Source organism: Sorex fumeus, unplaced genomic scaffold (assembly GCF_029834395.1).
Source record: "Sorex fumeus unplaced genomic scaffold, SorFum_2.1 ptg000095l, whole genome shotgun sequence".
Classification (NCBI taxonomy): domain Eukaryota; kingdom Metazoa; phylum Chordata; class Mammalia; order Eulipotyphla; family Soricidae; genus Sorex; species Sorex fumeus.
Window position 1 is genome coordinate 6,868,633 of NW_026606152.1, and position 19,506 is coordinate 6,888,138.

General features: G+C 38.3%; 1 protein-coding gene across 1 annotated transcript in view; it reads right to left on the reverse strand.

Moving 5' to 3' along the window:
• Nucleotides 1–4,754: 4,754 nt before the first annotated feature.
• STPG2 (sperm tail PG-rich repeat containing 2) overlaps nt 4,755–19,506 on the reverse strand; it is a 254,233-nt gene continuing 239,481 nt past the window's right edge. Inside the window, exon 13 of the mRNA XM_056132707.1 lies at nt 4,755–4,889. Coding sequence (XP_055988682.1) covers nt 4,755–4,889 — 135 coding nt within the window. The remainder of the gene's footprint in view (nt 4,890–19,506) is intronic.

Consider the following 19,506-nt stretch of genomic DNA (forward strand, 5'->3'; position numbering starts at 1 on the left):
AGTGTCCTCTTTTATTTCTTGAAGTAGTGTTTTGTAATTTTCCTTGTGTAGGTCTTTCATCTCTTTGGTTAAGATGATTTCGAGGTACTTGATTTTTTGAGGTACCGTTGTGAACAGGATTGTTTTTTTAATGTCTCTTTCTTCTCTTTTGTTATTTGTGTATAAGAAAGCCGTGGACTTTTGGGTGTTGATTTTGTAGCCTGCCACTTTACTAATCGACCTATTTTTTCTAGGAGCTTTTCTGTAGTCTTTAGGGTTTCTAAGTATAGTATCATATCCTCTGCAAATTGTGATAGTTTGACCTCCTCTTTCCTATCTGTATGCCCTTGATCCTTTCTCTTGCCTAACTGCAATGGCCAGGACTTCCAGTACTATCTATATTGAATAGGAGTGGCGAAATGGTCCTCACTTTCTTGTGCCCGATCTTACAGGGAAGGCATTTAGTTTTACCCCAGTGAGAATGATACTTGCCGTGGGCTTGTGGGAGATGGCTTTGACAGTATTGAGGAAAGTTCCTTCAATGCTTATTTTGCTGACAGTTTTCATCATAAACGGTGCTGGATCTTTTCAAATGCTTTCTCTGCTTCTATTGATATGATCATATGGTCTTTATCTTTTCTTTTGTATATATGATGGATTATGTGGATCGATTTCCAAATATTAAACCATCCTTGCATCCCTGGGATGAATCCTACCTGGTCATCGTGTATGATCTTTTTGATGAGTAGTTGGATTCTATTTGCTAATATTTTGTTAAGATCTTTGCGTCTGTGTTCATCAGGGATATCAGTTTATAATTCTCTTTCTTTGTGGTATCTTGTCTGCTTTTGGTATCACGGTGATATTTGCTTCATAGAAACTGTTCAGAAGTGTTTTGATACTTCAATTTTGTTAAAAAGCTTAAAAAGGATTGGGAGTAAGTCCTCTTTAAATATTTTGAAGAATTCACTAGTGAATCCATCTGGGCCAAAGTTTTTGTGTTTGGGGAGACATTTTATTACTGTTTCAATTTCCTTGATGGTGACAGATCTGTTCAGGTATTCCAGGTCTTCTTGGTTCAGCCTTGAAGGCTATAGGAATCTAGGAATTTATCCATTTCCTTGAGGTTTTCATGTTTCGTGGCATAAAGCTTCTCAAAGAACTCTCTGAGTATCCCTTGAATTTCTGTAGTTTCTGATGTAATATAACTTTTCATTTCTGATTCAGTTTATTAGTATTTTCTCTCTCCGTTTCTTTGTGAGTCTCGCTAGAGGTTTATCGATCTTGTTTATTTTCTCGAAGAATCAGCTCTTGGCTTCATTGATCTTTCGGATTGTGTTTTAGGTTTCCATCTCATTAATTTCTGCTCTGAGTTTTATATTTCCTTCCTCCTGTGCGGATTGGGCTCCTTTTGTTGGTCATTCTCCAAGCTCTTAAACTGTGAGGTTAGGTTACTTATGTGGGCTCGCTCCTCCTTCCTGAGGAATACTTGTAGAGCTATAAACTTTCCTACTAATACAGCTTTTGCCATGTCCCATAAGTTTTGGTAACTCTTGTTTTCATTTTCATTTGTTTCCAGGAATCTTTGATTTCCTCTTTGATTTCCTTTCTATGCCACTTGTTGTCCAATAGTGAAATGTTTAGTTTCCAAGTGTTTGATTTGTTTTCTGTTTGTGTGTATGATTTATTTCTAGTGCATTGTGGTCTGAGAAGATTGTTGATACAATCTCTATCTCCTTAATTTTATGCAGGTATGTTTTGTGACTCAGCATGTGGTCTATCTTGGAAAATGTTCCATGCACACTTGAGAAGAATGTGTATTCAGCTTTTCGTGGATGAAGTGTCCTGTATATATCTACTAAGTCCATTTCTTCCATTGTTTCCCTCAGATGAAGTATGTCCTTCCTAAGCTTGAGTCTGGTTGATCTATCAAGAGATGATAAAACAGTGTTAAAGTCTCCCTCTAGTATTGTGTTGCAATTGATATCTTTCTTCGAGTCTATGAGCAGTTGTTTTAAGTACTCTGCTGGTCCCTCATTAGATGCATATACATTTAGTAATGTCAGTTTTTCCTGTTGTACAGATCCCTTGATCAATAAGAAATGACCTTCACTGTCTCTTGTGACCTTCTTCAGTCTGAAATCAATGTGGTCTGATACTAGGATGGCTACCTCAGCTTTTTTTATATAGGAGTTGTTTGCCTCTAGGATTGTTTTCCAGCCTTTGACTTTGAGCCTGTGTTTGCTCTGATTATTGAGACGTGTTTCTTGCAGGAAGCAGAATGTTGGGTTAAATTTTCTAATCCATCCTGCCACTCTGTGTCTTTTAATTGGTGCATTTAGCTCATTGATGTTGAAAGAGATTATTGTTATGGGGTTGATCAATTTTTCTGCTGAAATTTGGTATGTTTGAGGGGCCTGTCTTGTTTTAAAGTAGCCCATTTAGTAGCCCATGTTCTTGTAACCACGGTATTATTTTTATTTTTTATTAAGATTTTTATTAGTGAAACACCATGAGGTACAGTTGTAGATTTACAATTTTTGTGCTTGGGTTTCAGTTATACAATGATCGAATACCCATCCCTCCACCAGTGCCCATTCTCTACCACAAATGGTCCCAGTGTCCCTCCCACCCCCCGTCCCTCCCATCCCACTCTGCCTCTGTGGAAGGGCATTCCCCCTTGTTCTCTCTCTCCTTTTGGGTGCTGTGGTTGCAAAAGAGGCATTGAGTGGCAATCATGTTTGGTCTAGAGTCTACTCTCAGCACGCATTTCCCATCCTGGGTGGATCCTCTCTTACCATGGTTTTGAGACTATGAAGTTCCTGAGCTGTTGTTTGTCTGTGAAACTGCGTGTTGTTCCTTCTGTTATGAATGAGAATCTAGCTGGATAAAGTATTTTTGTTGAGGCATTTATTTCATTGAGTTTTTTCACTATATACCACCATTGTTTTCGGGCCATCAGACAAATCAGCTGTAAATCTTAAGGATTCTCCTTTATAGGCAATTTCTTTCTTGGATCTTCCTGCTTTCAGAATTTTGTCTCTATCTAAGGTTTTGGTCATTTTGATCAGAATGTGTCTTGGGGTATTTTTATTCAGATTTCTTCTAGCTGGTACACTTCTGGCCTCCTGAATGTGGTCGCATGTTTTTTTCAGCTCTGGGCACGTCGTGGCAATGATGTCTTTGACAGTTTTTTCTTCATGAGGGTTTTCTTCCTGTCACTCTGGGACTCCAATAATTCTTAGGTTACTCCTCTTGGCTTCATCACGATCTTCTCTTGCCATCTATTCCCAGATTGAGTCTCTTTTCCATTTTTTCTCTTTTCTGGAGAGTCTCTGGACTTCATCTTCAAGCTCACTGATTCTGTCCTCATCAGCTATTACTCTGCTGGATCTCAGCTCAGTTTAACAGAGGCTTTTCTCTTATAAAGTTCTATCAGTGCCATATATATCTTTGATATTAACCCTTTTCTGATGGGTATTGGATAAATAATTTTTCCCTTCTCTGGGCTGTCTCTGTGCCTTGAGGTGCATCTCTTGAGGTGCAGATGCTTCTTAGCTTAATGTAGTCCCATAGTTTCCCTTTGTTTCACTTGCTGGGTCAGTGGTTTTTCATGCATCTTAAATAGAATCAGGTCTGATTGAGATCTTTAATCCATTTTGATCTGAATTTTGTGCCTGGCGTTAGACAGAGGTCTGGTTTTATTATGTTTGCATGTATCTGTTCAGTTTTCCCAGTACCACTTGTTGAAGAGGTTTTTCCTCGTTCCAATTCACATTTCTTTCTCCTTTGTCAAAATGATCACATATTTCAGGGTTTCTGTCAGTATATTAAGTTATATTCCATTGGTCTGTGGGTCTGTTTCTATTTAAATACCATGCTGTTTTAATTACTTCTGCTTTGAAGTACAGTTTGAAATTGGGGAAAGGTAAGGACTGCCATCTTCTTTTCCAAATATTGCTTTAGCTATTTGTGCAGCTTAATTATTCCAAATAAATTTTGTATTTATATTATAGCTAATCGGGCTGGAGCCATAGCACAGCGGGTAGGGTGTTTGCCTTGCACACGTCCCTCTTGGAGAGTCTGGCAAGCTATCGAGAGTATCCCGCCCTCACGGCAGAGCCTGGCAAGCTCCCCATAGCATATTAGATATGCCAAAAATAGTAACAGCAAGTCTCATAATGGATACGTTACTGTTGCCCTCTTGAGAAAATTGATGAACAATAGGAAGACAGTGTTACTAGTGCTACAGTGCTTATAGCTAATCAAATAAAATGCTGCCATCTTTACCTGATTAAACTAGACATTAAGGGAAAATCTAGGTAAAATAAAAAATATAATGACTTTTCCTGACTTGATTGGTGGTTAATTTCTGGAAGTATGCACACTGTTTTCCATTCTAATCTCTTAGTTACTCCATAAAGTCAAAACATGATAATTGAAGGACACAAAATATATTATTAAATATATAATTTTTAGCGGGGCTGTAGCGATAGCACAGCGGTAGGGGATTTGCCTTGCACGCAGCCAACATGGCCGACCTGAGTTCGATTCCTCTGCCCCTCTGGGAGAGACCAACAAGCTACAGAGAGTATCTTGCCCGCACGGCAGAGCCTGGCAAGCTACCCGTGATGTATTCTATATGCCAAACGTAGTAACAACAAAAGTCTCCAATGGAGATGTTACTGGGCCTGCTCGAGCAAATCGATGAACAACGGGAGGACAGTGACAGTGATTATTTTTAGCATAAAAAGCACACCTACCCTTCAGAAGACTTAATTTTGCTTTCTCAGAAATTTGTTTACTTTCTGTTCCATAGTAGAAGTGTTTCCACTCTTAATCAGGATGGATTTTGATAAAGTCACATTAAATGTTTTCTTCAGAACAGAATGTTTTAAAAATGGACTAAGCTATAAAATTCAAGCAAAATAATTTTACTTTAATATTTTTACTATTTTGAAAAACTATACAGATAAAATTAATATAATTACTCCACCATTAATTAATATTTTATGCATTTAAGGTTAACATTTAAAGTATACTTTAAAGAGTAAAAATATTATTTGTAATGAATCAAATTAAATCATGTTTATTTTTCTGGTTTGGAAACTACTTCAGTTGTGCTCAGGGTTCACACCTGACTCTGTGGTAAGGGATTACTCCTCGTGGATCTCAGGGGACTGTTTGTATTGAACCTCAATTTTTGCATGAAGGGCAAACACTCTATCTGTTTTACTATCTCTGTTGTCCCATGTTTAATAGTTTTGGCAAAAAGTATAAATATGTAAGGCATATCAAAATCATTGGCTAAGTATTATCCCATTTTAATGAAATATGCTTTTTTATATCATTTAAGAGGTCAGTATTATCAAAATATAGCTTTAATATGACATATTTCTAATTGCGCATTCTCTCACAAATTACTCTGCCAAAAACATTGCTTAAAATTAAGATATGAAGGGGCTAGAGTCATAGTACAATGGGCAGGGCACTTGGTATGCATGTAAATGACCAGGATTTGATCCACAGAGCTTTGATCCGTATTACTTCTGAGACCACCAAGAATAATCCCTGAGTACAGAGTCAGGAGAAAGCTCTGAGCACCACTATATGTGGCCCATAGACAAAACAAAACAAAGGACATCAAAAGAATTAAATATAGGGCTAAGACACATAAACGCTAAATCTATCACACAATTACAGGTAGATATGTGTTGAAAATGGACTGAAGAAAAACTGGAAGATTCATTTGGACCTATTAATTTCAATCTGCAACCACTCCAAAAACTAATATTTACTTTAAAATGTGGATTTGTCGTTCTCAATCTAAAAATGAATATAGTATCTATTAATAGTGAAATACTAGGATCACTCTCCTCCTCCTCCTCCTCCTCCTCCTCCTCCTCCTCATTTTCCTCTTCCTCCTCCTTCTCCCCCTCCCCCTCCCCTCCCCCTCCCTCTCCCGCTCCCCCTCCCATCTGTGTTCAGAGGTTATTTCTTATTCTGTACTTAGAAATCACTCCTTATAGTGTTTGGGATAAAGAATACATAGTGTTGCTATCTGTCTTCTCACCGCAGTTTTTATAGATCCCAAGTTATATCCCTGGCACAGCACATAGAACAACCTTAGGTATAAGCATGACTAAATGTGTTTTTTAAAAAACATATTTTCTGATAATTTTATTTGCCATTCCTTTAAGTTTTATTGGTTAAAATAATATGAAATAAATGTGTTATATACCTGCCAAGTGGGGCAGGGGGGCATTGGGGCAGGGGGAGGAACCTGCGGACATTAGTTGAGGGATTGATGTTAGAATATTGTATATCTGAAGCAACTCTATTATGAACAGCTTTGTAAATATCACTGTCTTAGTAAAATTTAAAAATGCTTTGAAAGTTTGAGTTGCAGGTGTTTGGCCATGCTTATCAGTGCTAGCTACCTCCTGGCTTGTGTTCTAGGGACCATGTCATACTAGGGATAGAACTAGGGCTGGCCACATGAAAAGCAAATATCTTAACCACTGTGTTATCTCTATGCAATTATAGAAGTCTCATGTGGCTAGCTATAATTCTATTATATAAGCTGATTCTTAGCCTGACTTCTCCTATTTTATTTATGCTTACCTCTTTTCCTCTATAAATTAATGCAAATCAACTGTATTGTTTCATAACAGAAGTATAATATAATAGTGTTTTATACAAGGTTTTAACTTTGGGTCATTTAGTATTTTTACCCTAAAAAATCTATGCAATAGATAACCTTTTATTTTTTGTAGGAAAAAATGATAATCAGGATTATTTCAGTCATATGTGTTACATAGAATAAATATACAAGGAAATATAATGCAGTAAGGTAATGGTGCCTTGATAACTCCTGACCTAAGAGTGTAGGAACAAGTACAGAGAAGGAAAGAAATCAATACGGAAAGGAAAGGGATTTAAATGGGGAAACAAGGGTCGGTGTGTCAATTATACCAATGACATGGGAGAGTGGCATAACTATACATCAATGCACAGATTCAACAACACTGAAACATGAGATCTAATCTTCAATTACTGAAGTTTATAATGTGCTTGTCAAGGTTGCAGGTGGGATGGCTAGGGATGTGGAGGAAGATGGAGTATGAGAACACTGGTGGTAAAAAGTTGACACTTATGGTGAGATTGGTGTTGAAATATCTTATATCTAAAATTCAACTATCAATAAGTTTATACATCATGGTTCTTTAATTAAATAAAAATGCTTAAATAAAAAACAAAAAGTAAAAAGGAATATATTTCTAAATGTGTTTTTGAAAGTAGAACACATACAAAGTCTTAGAAATATCTCTGGTTTTGGGTTCCAAGGAAGTCAAAGTACAGTGGAAATACTATGGCTTTATTATAGCAGAGAAAGGAATGAAAAGTTTTCTGGGGTCACTGCCATTATTTCCTCTGTACGTTATACCTATTGGCTTCTGATTTCACTAGGGTTTGAAATTAAGTTAATTTGTTAGAACACTTATAAGGGTAGAATGGGAATATTTTTCAAAAGTAATTTATATATAAAATAGGGTGGCACTGTTATCAAAGTATTTTATCCATTTTTGAATTGGCTTTATGCATGGCATGACATAGGGGTCTGCGTTCATGTTTTTCCATGTTCCTGACCAATTCTCCCAAGTCCATTTGTTGAACAGACTTTGATTGCTCCTCTACACACTCCTAGATTCTTTATTGAAGACTATATGACAATATACCTATTTCTCAGAACTCAATTATATTTTATTGATCTAGAGTCTATCTTTACTCCAGAGCTACATGCCTTGATTATTATAGCTGTATACTATTTAATGTTGGAGATAGAAAATTGACATTGGAACTCAGTATTCAAATTATATATAGAAAAATTTAGGCAGAACCCTTACTGAATCTAGAGGCATCTTCCATGACTGAATTCCATTTGTCATGCCAACAGAAGCAAAGATAAACACATTGGACTGCATTAAATTAAGAACTTCTGCACTGCAAACAAAATTATGACTAAAATGTGAGATATAGAGTTACCAAGTTGTTCAGTCTCACAGTGACTAATTTTTTAAATTTTTTTATTTTTATTTAAAAAAATTTTTTTATTAGTGAAACACCATGAGGTACAGTTGTAAGACTTAAAACTTTATGTGCCGCCACCATGCCTGCCCGGAGGGGAAAGGGTGTTGTCCCGCCCGCCTGCTCCTCTCTGCAGAGAAAGATGGCGGCCGCAAGGGAGCCTTGTGGACAGCAGGTTTGAGCCGGGGGCAGGGGGCGGCAGGGGCCTCATGGGAAGTGGGGCGTTCTGGGCTGTCCTTCACGCCCGACCGAGGTCACCAGCTGCCCCCCAGGAGCGGCTCTCCAGCACGGCCACGGCCCCGGAGGCACAAGGACTTAGCACAGAGAGCCACCCACTTGGAGCAGAAAAGCAAATGGACTATGTGTTAAACCGCGCCACCATGCCTGCCCGGAGGGGAAAGGGTGTTGTCCCGCTCGCCCGCTCCTCTCTGCAAAGAAAGATGGCGGCCGCACGGGAGCCTTGTGGACAGCAGGTTTGAGCCAAGGGCGGGGGGCGGCAGGGGCCTCATGGGAAGGGGGGCATTCTGGGCCGTCCTTCATGCCCGACCGAGGTCACCAGCTGCCCCCCACGAGCGGCTCTCCGGCACGGCCACGACTCCAGAGCACAGAAACCAATCTCTTAAATATCTAACTTTTAATAGAAATACTTCCAGGGTTAATAAGTAAAACAGCAGAAATCCAAAACTGCACGGCCGCAATAGCGGCCGCGCGACATCATTTTATTCTTAAACCAAGCTGTAGAAAGCAAATCATTTCACAACGCTGTTTCAGCATATCTGATTGGGGGGTGTCATAAACTCTAAACAATAATTATGCATCTTCTATCGAAACAATGTATCTAGTCAAAGTAGATAGAGTATTAACTAGAACTCATCTGCCACACAGGAATTGGGAGGGGTGGGAGGTGGGGTTCTATTGGGTTCACGGTTAAAAATAAGTATTGGTAAAGGGAAATGTGTTTGATACTTACATGACTGAGACCTAAACCCGAAAGCTCTGTAACTTTTCCCACAGTGATTCAATAAAGAAATAAATTATAAAATAAATAAATAAATAAAACTTTATGTGCTTGGGTTTCAGTCATACAGTGATCGAGTACCCATCCCTATACTTGGCTAGGTTTATTGTAGATGGATTTGACTATCCTGAGAGAAGTTCCTTTTAAGCCCATTTTGGTGAGAGTTTTTATCATAAACGAGTGTTGGATCTTGTCAAGTGCTTTCTCTGCATCTATTGATATGATGATATGGATTTTATCTTTACTTTTGTTGATATGATGGATTATGTTGATGTTAAACCATCCTTAATCCCAGGATGAATCCCACTTAGTCATAGTATATGATCTTTTTTGATGAGTTCTTGAATTCTATTTGCTAACATTTTGTTGAGCATTTTCGCATTCGTGTTCATCAGAGATATTGGCCTGTAAATTTCTTTGTTAGTGGTGTCTTTGTTTGCTTTTGGTTTAGGGAGATGTGTGCCTCATAGAAACTGTGAGAGTTCCTGTTTTTTCAATTTCCTGAAAATGCTTGAGGAGAACTGGCAACAGGTCTTCTTTAAATGTTTGGAAGAATTCACTAGTGAATCCATCTGGGCCTGGGCTTTTGTTTTTGGGAAGACTTATGATTACGGTTTCAATTTCCTTGATAGTAATATGTCTATTCTGGTCTTCAAGTCTCTTGGGAGATTATAGAAATCCAGCAATTTATACATTTCTTCCAGGTTCTCTTGTTTCATGGCATACAGTCTCTGAAAGTAGTCTCTGATGATCTTTTGAATTTCATTGGTTTCTGTTTTGATGTCCCCTTTTTCATTTCTGATTTGTGTGAGGGACAGACCCAAAATGGACTACCACCAGAATTAATTTAGCTTAGCTTAATAGGAACCTGCATTGCAAAATAACTTGTTTTTCAAGGAACAGGTCTAGATAAGCTTTTTCAGATCCGCTTTATAGGAGCCTGTACTGAAAAATAGCTGATTTTTCTGCCCCTGAGCAAGGAATTCAGATACAGGTACTCGAAGGGTGGGGGTCAGACCAGATAATCGGATGTCTCTCACAAGACACATGTTGCAAGACCCAGGACTGCCTTAAAAACCTGTCAGTTCCTAAGCACTGACGCAAAATGCTGATCTTTATAGGCTAAGAAGTGATGTACCCTTAATTGGACTGGTTAAGAAAGCATATGTTGTTACAAATCTATTGGCTATGAAATGCGAGGGCTTTGCTGTAACGGCCAGTGAAGGCCTATATAAGATCCCCTTTGACGAAGTTCGGGGTTTTGCCTCACCTAACTGACCTGCATGTCTGTGTAGGCGGCTTGACCCTGGCTAGCCAGTCTTACAATAAACCTTGCTTGCTGTTTGCAGTCTCTGGAGTCTCTTTCTCGTTTAAATGGAGATCACGATCCGCACCCTAACAATTTGGATTATTAGGGTTTTCTCTCTTTCTTTGTGAGTCTTGCTAGTGGTTTATCAATCTTGTTTATTTTCTCAAAGAAGCAGCTCTTGGTTTCATTGACCTTTCGGATTGTTTTTTGGGTTTCCATGTCGTCAATTTCTGCTCTAGATTTTATTATTTCTTTCCTTCAGCCGGGTTTGGGTTCATTTTGTTGGTCTTTTTCTAAGATTTTGAGCAGTGAAGTCAATTTATCTATGTAGACCCTTTCTTCCTTCCTGAGGAATGCTTGCAAAGCTATAAATTTTTCTCTTAACATAGCTTTAGCTGCGTCCCATAGGTTCTGGTAGTTCGTGATTAATTTTTTATATGTTGGTATATATTCATAATGAAATTCTATTCAGCTACAAGAAACAATGAAATAATTAATTTGCTGCTAAATGGATGGCACCAGTGTGTGTTCAATCATTAAGAAGGAGAGGGTACAGATACAGAATTCTCTCTGCTTTGTGTGAGAAATAAATATAGTAAAGGTAAAGGCCCTCCCGTTGATCGTCGATTTGCTCGAGTGGGCCCAGTAACGTCTCCATTGGAGACTTTGTTGTTACTGTGTTTGGCATATCGAATACTCTCGGTAGCTTGCTGGGCTCTCCGGGAGGGGCGGAGGAATCGAACTAGAGTCAGCCATGTTGGCCGCTTGTAAGGCGAACGCCCTACCGCTGTGCTATAGTAAGAAATCAAAAAATGGCCAAAGGCAACAGAACTGGATAGATATTCCACACAACTAAGCTAAACTCTGTGTGTCTGTGTTTGTGTAGAAATGTAAGGGGATCCTGGAATATTGGTGGAGGGATATGGACACTCTGATTTGTTGTTGAAACGATGTGTGCATGTACTATTAACAGTATTGTAAATCATGATATATCAATGAAAATGAGAAAAATGAAACACGCACAATAATAATTAAATAATAATAACAATAATGTGACTCCATAATATGATAAATTCAGTAAAATTTTATTTTATGAAGTATAAAGCAAGTCTAAGCAATTACTATCTGATAAAATTACGTCAACAAAATATACATTCAAAGTTTATTTGAGTAAAGTAAAAGTAAAGGCCCTCCCGTTGATCATCAATTTGCTCGAGCGGGCCCAGTAACGTCTCCATTGGAGACTTTGTTGTTACTGTGTCTGGCATATCGAATACGTCACGGGAAGCTTGCCAGGCTCTGCTGTGCAGCTGAGATACTCTCGGTAGCTTGCCGGGCCCTCCGAGAGGGGCGGAGGAATCGAACTCGGGTCGGCCATGTTGGCTGCATGCAAGGCAAACGCCCTACCACTGTGCTATCGCTCCAGCCCCGCTGTGCTATTGCTCCGCTGTGTTATGGCTGGTCCGATGGTAGTGGGTTATCAGAACTTATTAACGCTAGGATCACTAAAGTTTATTTGAATATAAACAAATTTGTAAAAATGACTATGTAATATCCTACATTAATGAGCCAAAAATATTTATTTTTAATATAAAATTTAAAATAAACTAAGACAAAAATTTTATATCAAATCTGTAATTCTTTTAGGAAGTAATCCTGATTCTTAACAAATTGATGTCTGAGATGATATTCATCATATTGTTTCATGTAACAAAGTCAACAAATTGTTCAATATTAAGTCTATTTGAGAAACTATTCTCAATATAAAGAAATTTAAATATTTCCATTTAGTCATTTTATAAAGTTTATTCTATGTCTACAAAGCACATTTTCTCTTTATGTTTTTAAAATGTGGGCTACTGTCTTCAAAATTTACTATAAATCTATAGTATTAAAGATATTTTATTTGTGAAAGAGGCAAAAATAGATTAATGTAATAAAGTAATCAGAGCAAGATTCATACACACATAGTTGACTGATCCTTGACAAAGATGCAAGGGCAACGTAATAGATCATAAACTGTCTTTTCAATGAATGGTGCTATAACTGCTAGACATCCAAAGATGTAAAATTTTTACAAAGTCAAGCGAAAATGTATAGGTCAAAGTATAAAATGGTAAGGAGGAGTCACATGATAGGGAGACTAGGGATCCTACCTACTGCCCTTTGCTATTGGACCCTGACCCTAGGCCAGACACTGGCTCTAAGTCACTTCACTCTAACCTCTAAACCCAGGTGTGGCCACTGTGGAGCAGAACGTGGCCCCTCCCCTCTCTTAAACTAGCATGTCTGTGCATGAAGACATTACTACATGTATCTTTTATGTTGGTGGCAGGTAGGTAGAGACATTCCTATTTCATAAACTGTATACTTCCTTAAATTTCAGTTAACTCAATCAAGTAACTAGCTGACAACTTTTGGAGGCCATATTCAAATAACACTGCATGATATGGAAAATCAGCTGAAGAACAGATGTAGTATTGGTAGCTTCTGATATAAACAACATAAAAGATCAGTTCTCAAGAAACTGGGAATATAAACCTTCACTACTAATGTAAGATAACATTGGTATGTCTTTCTCCGTTGCCACAGGGAGCTTAGGTTTATCACAGTGCTCCTGAGGCACTCCCATTCCTCTGTGTTTATTTGTAGCTTCCTTCTCTGTGCTTTGCTTCCTCACCCTGTCCATCACCTTTTTACCCTAATCAGACTCTGTTAACTTATAAGGTCAGATTCCTCAGAAATCTATGATTTATATTGCGAGTGAAATTTTGCTTTTCTCTTCTCCTTATGTCCTTTGCATAGTTAATTCAGAGCAATGTCCCTTTTGTATAGACACAGGAAGACAGCTAATGCTATGCTTTTGTAACTTAGGAGTTAATTGATCCCAAATGACATTCACTCCTAGGAATCTGTTTTCTCTACTTAGGCCTCAGTTGCCCTTACTTCCTAGCACCCTAAAAGTAGAGTCGCGACAACGGACTGGATGGACCCAGGGCAAGTTGTGAGCTACCCTGGCTTTGAAAAGCGCCATAATATTTAACTATAAGTTAAGAGCATGGTCATGGACAAATTCTGTCATGATCCAAAAAGTAACAAATGGATTAGGACCCTGCTAGGGTTAGGAAAGACTAATCTGGCCTGAGCACTGTAGTCTGAGATCTATAGCAAGACATCCCCAGGAGAGCCAACCTATAAGCTTAATATATCTCTTACTGTGTCCATACAAAATGACTAATATTATTAAGGAGTAGAATTAAGAAGAATGTTTATTTTGTTGTTGGATAAGGAAAGGAGAAACACATCCATAGGTGTTATTTTGCCCTTAGTCAGCTCTTGTTGGATGAGAGTTTATCCTGGAAGAAGCTTCCCCTGAGGGAAGGACCTTACATCCTTGATTGCATGATGACACTTATGTTAATTGTTACCCCAACCCCTCATAATTTGGGATATAATGAAGGTCGTAATCGTGGGCAGGGGTGGAAGGAAAAGAGATTCGGGGAAGGAGGTTCAGGAGAGATGGAGATGAGATTGGAATAAACTGCAACTGATACCAACCAGCCTGGCCCTTGTCCCCTCCTTCTTTGACCCACCATCATCAACCACCCAGGGGTGGGAAAAGCGTCGCAAGACCACTGAACACAGACGGCAAGAGAGATTTTGTATTCGTTTTTTGAATACACAATTAACAACTACAAAACTTGAGAACAGTGGGGAAACTAAGGAACTCAGCTGTAGTGAAAGACAGAAACCTAGGCAAGTTCCCAAGCCCATCAAAACACGTGAGTATGGCTGGTGAGTACCTAAAATCAACGCTCACTGCACTAGCAAGAGAAATTAAGCAAGCACTTGCCAGGGAAATTAAGTAAGGACTAGTTGAAAAATTCAACCAACTCAAAGAAGAACTTTATCAGTAGATGGGGGATTTCATACAAATGGAAATGATGGAGCTAAGGAACACATTGCCATTCTTAAATAGCAGAACCTCACATGGGGAAAACCATAAAGGTCAACTTGAAGACAAAACATAGGCCAGCATTAATAAAGAAGAAAAAAATAGAAACAAAGGAATCAAAGAAAATATAAGGCATTTTATAAACAAAGACAGGGAGAAAAATCTCTGAGTTATAGGAATACCAGAGGTGAGGGAAAAGGGAAAGAGGAAGAATGAGTGGTGGGAGATTCAATAGCTGAAAATTTCTCCATTCTCTGCAGGGAGGCCTCTGTATAGCTTCAAGAAGCCAAAAGAGTAGATGCAAAATAGATTCAAACTGAACACCAAGATACATATTAATCAAAATGGCAAAAACCAGAGAGAGATAAACATTGGTACATTTGTGTTTCTATAAAATAAAATTTCACTGAATTTATCACCTGCATGGAGCAACAAGAGAGAAGAAAACACCTTAAATATAAGGGAAATAACATAAGAATCACAAAGGCAGCTCAGATAGAGAAGGGAAAACCAAGTAAAGGATGTTTGGAGGATTCTCTTGGGATGCGAAATGCATGCTGAAAGTAGATTATAGACCGAACACGATGGCCACTCAATACCTCTATTGCAAACCACAATACCCTAAAGGAAAGAGAGGGCAAAAGGGAATGCCCTGCCACAAAGGCGGGGTGGGGGGGTTGGGGTGGGGAGGTGAGAGGGCTACTGGGATCATTGGTGGTGGAGAATGGGCACTGGTGGAGGTATGAGTACTCGATCATTGTATAACTGAAACCCAAGCACGAAAGTTTGTAAGTCTACAACTGTACCTCATTGTGTTCCACTAATAATTAAAAAAAAGAATCACAAAAGATCGACCATAGGAAATGGTATAGGCGAGAAAAAAGTGAAATGGCAAATTACTGAAAGAAACTTAAAAAAAATCCTCCCCAACAGTATATTTAAACATCGTGGTTTACAGTTGTTCATGGTGATTTGTTACAATATTTGATATTCTAACACCAGCTCTGTCACCTATCCAACCATCTCCTCTATCCCAACCACCCCTCAAGCCTGCCCCTGTAGCAGACTCACAATAATTTGTTTTATATTGCTTGTTTACAATAAATGGCTAGTGGAATGATCAAAAGATTTAGAAGAAAGTGAAAATTGTTATATCTCATCATGGGGACATTAAATCCTTTTCTGAGGTATTACTAAAAGTGTTACAAGTTAAGCGTTATGTGTTCATTTTTATTATTATTATCTTTTTTTTACTAATCAAGATTGGTTGGCTTCTACATTACATTCCATCTGATCTGGTATGCTACTACTACAGGATTGCCAATGTTGCAGAGTTTGTAGATATGGCTGTGCAGTCCAGAAAATCCAGATTTTTTAATTGGTAAGTCCTGCTTGAGTTAAAGTTTTAACTGGGCTATGTCTGAGAAATTCTTGTGGCTAGTTGGTCCCTTCCAATATTTATTTGAGTCTCTGTAACAAGGCTGATAGAGTAGCTCACATGGTGATGGTGATCAAAAGAAACTTTCTTTTTCAATTTTTAAAAATTTTTAAATGAATCACTGTGAGATAGTTACAGACTTATAAATTTTCATGATTATGTTTCAGTCATACAATGATCTAGTACCCATCCCTCCACCATGCCCATTCTCCAATTCCCAGTAACCCTCTTGCCAACCTCCCCCTGTCCCCTCCCCTCATCCACCTCTTGCCTCTGTGGCAGGCACAGTCTCTTTCTCTCTCTCTCTCTCTCTCTCTCTCTCTCTCTCTCTCTCTCTCTCTCTCTCTCTCTTTCTCCTTTTGGGTGTTGTGGTTTGCAATACAGGTAGTAAGTGGCCATCATATTTGGCCTATAGTCTACTTTCAGCACGCATCTCCCATCCCAAGTGAGCCCTCCAAGCATTATTCACTCAGTGTTTCATTCTTCCAGCTGCCTTCAAAAGAAACTTTCAACCTAGATTTATATGGGAGGGAGAGTTAAAAACATTCTCGTACAAACAAGAACTGGTAATATTTTTGAGAGTGCCAAATCCTAAGCACTAGACCACCAGGGTATGTGAGCTGGCAACATTTGTGATAACCAAACTGCCCCTGTGAAAATCCAATTATATAAACCAAACAACCAACTGTAGAAGCAACAACCTTACACAGTACAATGGCAACACAGTCCTTTATACCAATATCCTTAAATGTGAATGTACTACATTCTCCCATCAACAAGCACAGAGTGGCAGGATGAATCAGAAAAAAATATTCCATCCCTGCTGCTTACAGGAAGCACATCTAAAATCTCAGGGTAGAAACAGGCTCAGAGATCACTGATCTGAAGAGGATAAGATGATTCTAAAACACAAAGAAGGAATAGTGTCACAATGACGGAAGTAGAGTAATCAGTCACCAAACTAGAAAAAAAGACAAGAAGCTCAGCTCTGCAACTATCACAAAGAGAACATTCTGCTGCTGTCTTTCTAGGTAGACTGACTTTGGCTAACTGCTCCGGAGCCTTCTCGGAATGGGAACGGTCAGATTCCCCCTTCTGCCTAAAGGCACAGCAGTCCAAAGACACATCCAGCATTGGGCCAGCTCCAGATTGAACTTTATCAAACTGCCAAGCATCAAATCATTTTAACTCTATAGCTACTGCAACGTGTGGTTGCATGTGGCTACCTCCACATTTTAGTAGCTCAGTAGATTCACAGCAAATCTGATGGGAAAGTTGCATAGAAAACCACCACGCTCAATGAATCTAAACAATAACATAGAGGCTCAATTTCCATTAACATCAATGAGCCAGTAAATCCTCAGACAATGACTTTAGGAACACCATTGAGATATATCATAACTATTAAAAATTGATTTTTACCACCACTTTTGTTCTCTCTCTCCTTTTGGGTGCTGTGGGTTCACTAAAAAAATTTTAAAAAATTGACTTTTATTGATTTAAGTTTTGATCATTACAAAGATAAAAACTTGTTTGTGTCTGCAAGGGGACAGGATGGGGTGATGGGTAGGTAAACTGGGGATATTCGTAAAGGCAAGGACGCATTGCTGGTGGGATTGGTGTTGCAACATTCAATGCCTGAAACAACTGTATTATGAATGTTTTGCAAATCCAAGTTTTTATAAGAAAAAAGACAAAAGGCATAAAACCATTCAATAAGAATAAAAGATGATTAAAAAGAATAAAAAAATAAATAATTCTTCACAGACATACGGAACATCTGGAGGAAATATAGCATATGGATTATACGGACTCCAGAAGGAATACAATATAATACCCACTTTCATTTACAGTCACAGTCACGGTCCTCCCGTTGTTCATCGGTTTGCTCGAGCGGGCCCAGTAACATCCACATCATGAGACTTGTTGTTACTGTGTTTTGGCATATTGAATACATCACGGGTAGCTTGCCAGGCTCTGCCGTGCGGGCGAGATACTCTCGGTAGCTTGCCGGGCTCTCCGAGAGGGGCGGGGTAATCGAACTCTGGTCAGTCATGTTGGCCACTTGTAAGGCTAATGCCTTACCGCTGTGCTATCACTCCATTTACATAATTAGAAATGTCAGCTCTAACATCTGAAATATATTGCATTAACTTTTATTTTGTATTTGGGCCTCATTGTGTAAATGATCATGTTACCTCTATCATTAATAAATTTATTTAAAAAATTGTGTGTCAATGTATTTTGAAATTTATATAAAATAGGTAAAATATATATGTGGAAACTTTAGTAAGAGTGAAGAGAATTAATAAAATTTAATGGGAAAAATCTGCATAGGCTTATAAAAATAAAAATAAAAAGTATTTTATCTTAAGAAGGGAATATTGGTTTTATATTAGAAAATATTATAGATACCACTTACATTTCTTGCTAATGCAGACAAATAAAATATTACAATAAAAATATCTATGGTTGCAAGAAAAATTGATAAGACATAGAATACTTAGTGTAATAGATATCAATTCATTATTGAAAATGTATAAAATCCCTTAACAAGTTAGGAGTAAACATACATTTTCTAATCTAGAAAAGGTTAACATAAGCACCATGAGTGCATGCTATACTTAATGCCACATGCTGGAAAGTTTGTCCATTCTTTAAAGAAGCTCCTTTAATGCTTCTTGTAAAACTGGTTTCAAAGCCATAAATTCCATAAACTGTCCCCTGTTCATAAAGTTCTGTATGTTTCTATCAAACTTGAATAATAATCTAGCAGTGTATATTATTTTTGTCATGTTTTCATTTAGTTAAGTTTTTTTATTGTATCAGTTTGTTCTCTTCTGGTTCATAGAATCTCATTTTATAGATCTGCTGTGAATATTATAAGCTTTGATTTTTATGTAAGTTACTTTTTTGATCTTGTTGTTTTCAATGTTCTATCTCTATCTTTGGATTTCGTCTTTATGATGAAATGTGTCTTGGAGTTTTCACTGTGACCTTTGGGCCACTTGGATAATGGTACTTATATTCTTCAACTCTAGAAAATTCCTTTGTCTCATCTTGTTAACTATTTTTCTTCACCAAGTTTGCCTTCTTTTTCGTCAGGGAATTCAATATTTTTAGTATTGTTCCTCTTGAACTCATGGCATAGTTCTTAGGTATTGTTTCTTTCTTTCTTTTTTTTTTATTGGATCACCGTGAGAACAGTTACAAAGCTTTCAGGTTTAAGTCTCGGTCATACAATGATCAAACACCCATCCCTTCACCAGTGTACATTTTCCACCACCAAGAACCCCAGTATACCCCCCTTCTACCCCTCCCCTTGTTAGTATGGCAGATGATTACCACTTTCTCTCTACTTTGATTACATTCAATTTTTCGACAGAAAACCTACCATTATTATTTGGAATTTCCCCCAACATTCAGACCTGCCAAGAAGGCATAATTAGATAATTTGTTTTCTATTGCTGGTAATGAAGAGCATATGATGTCACGTGGCTGCAATAGCAGCCGCACAATTTTGGATTTCTGATATTTTAATAATTAAATCCAGAGGGATTTTTGCCAGAAGCTGCTGGATTCCGGGATTGGTTTGTGTGCCTCTGGCCATCCAGGAGCCAGAGGAACTGTTTGTGGGTGGCAACTTGGGGTCTTGTCAGGGTAGGGAGAAGGGCCAGTTCCAGCGCCCATCCCATGAGGCCCCACGTGTCTCTTCACTG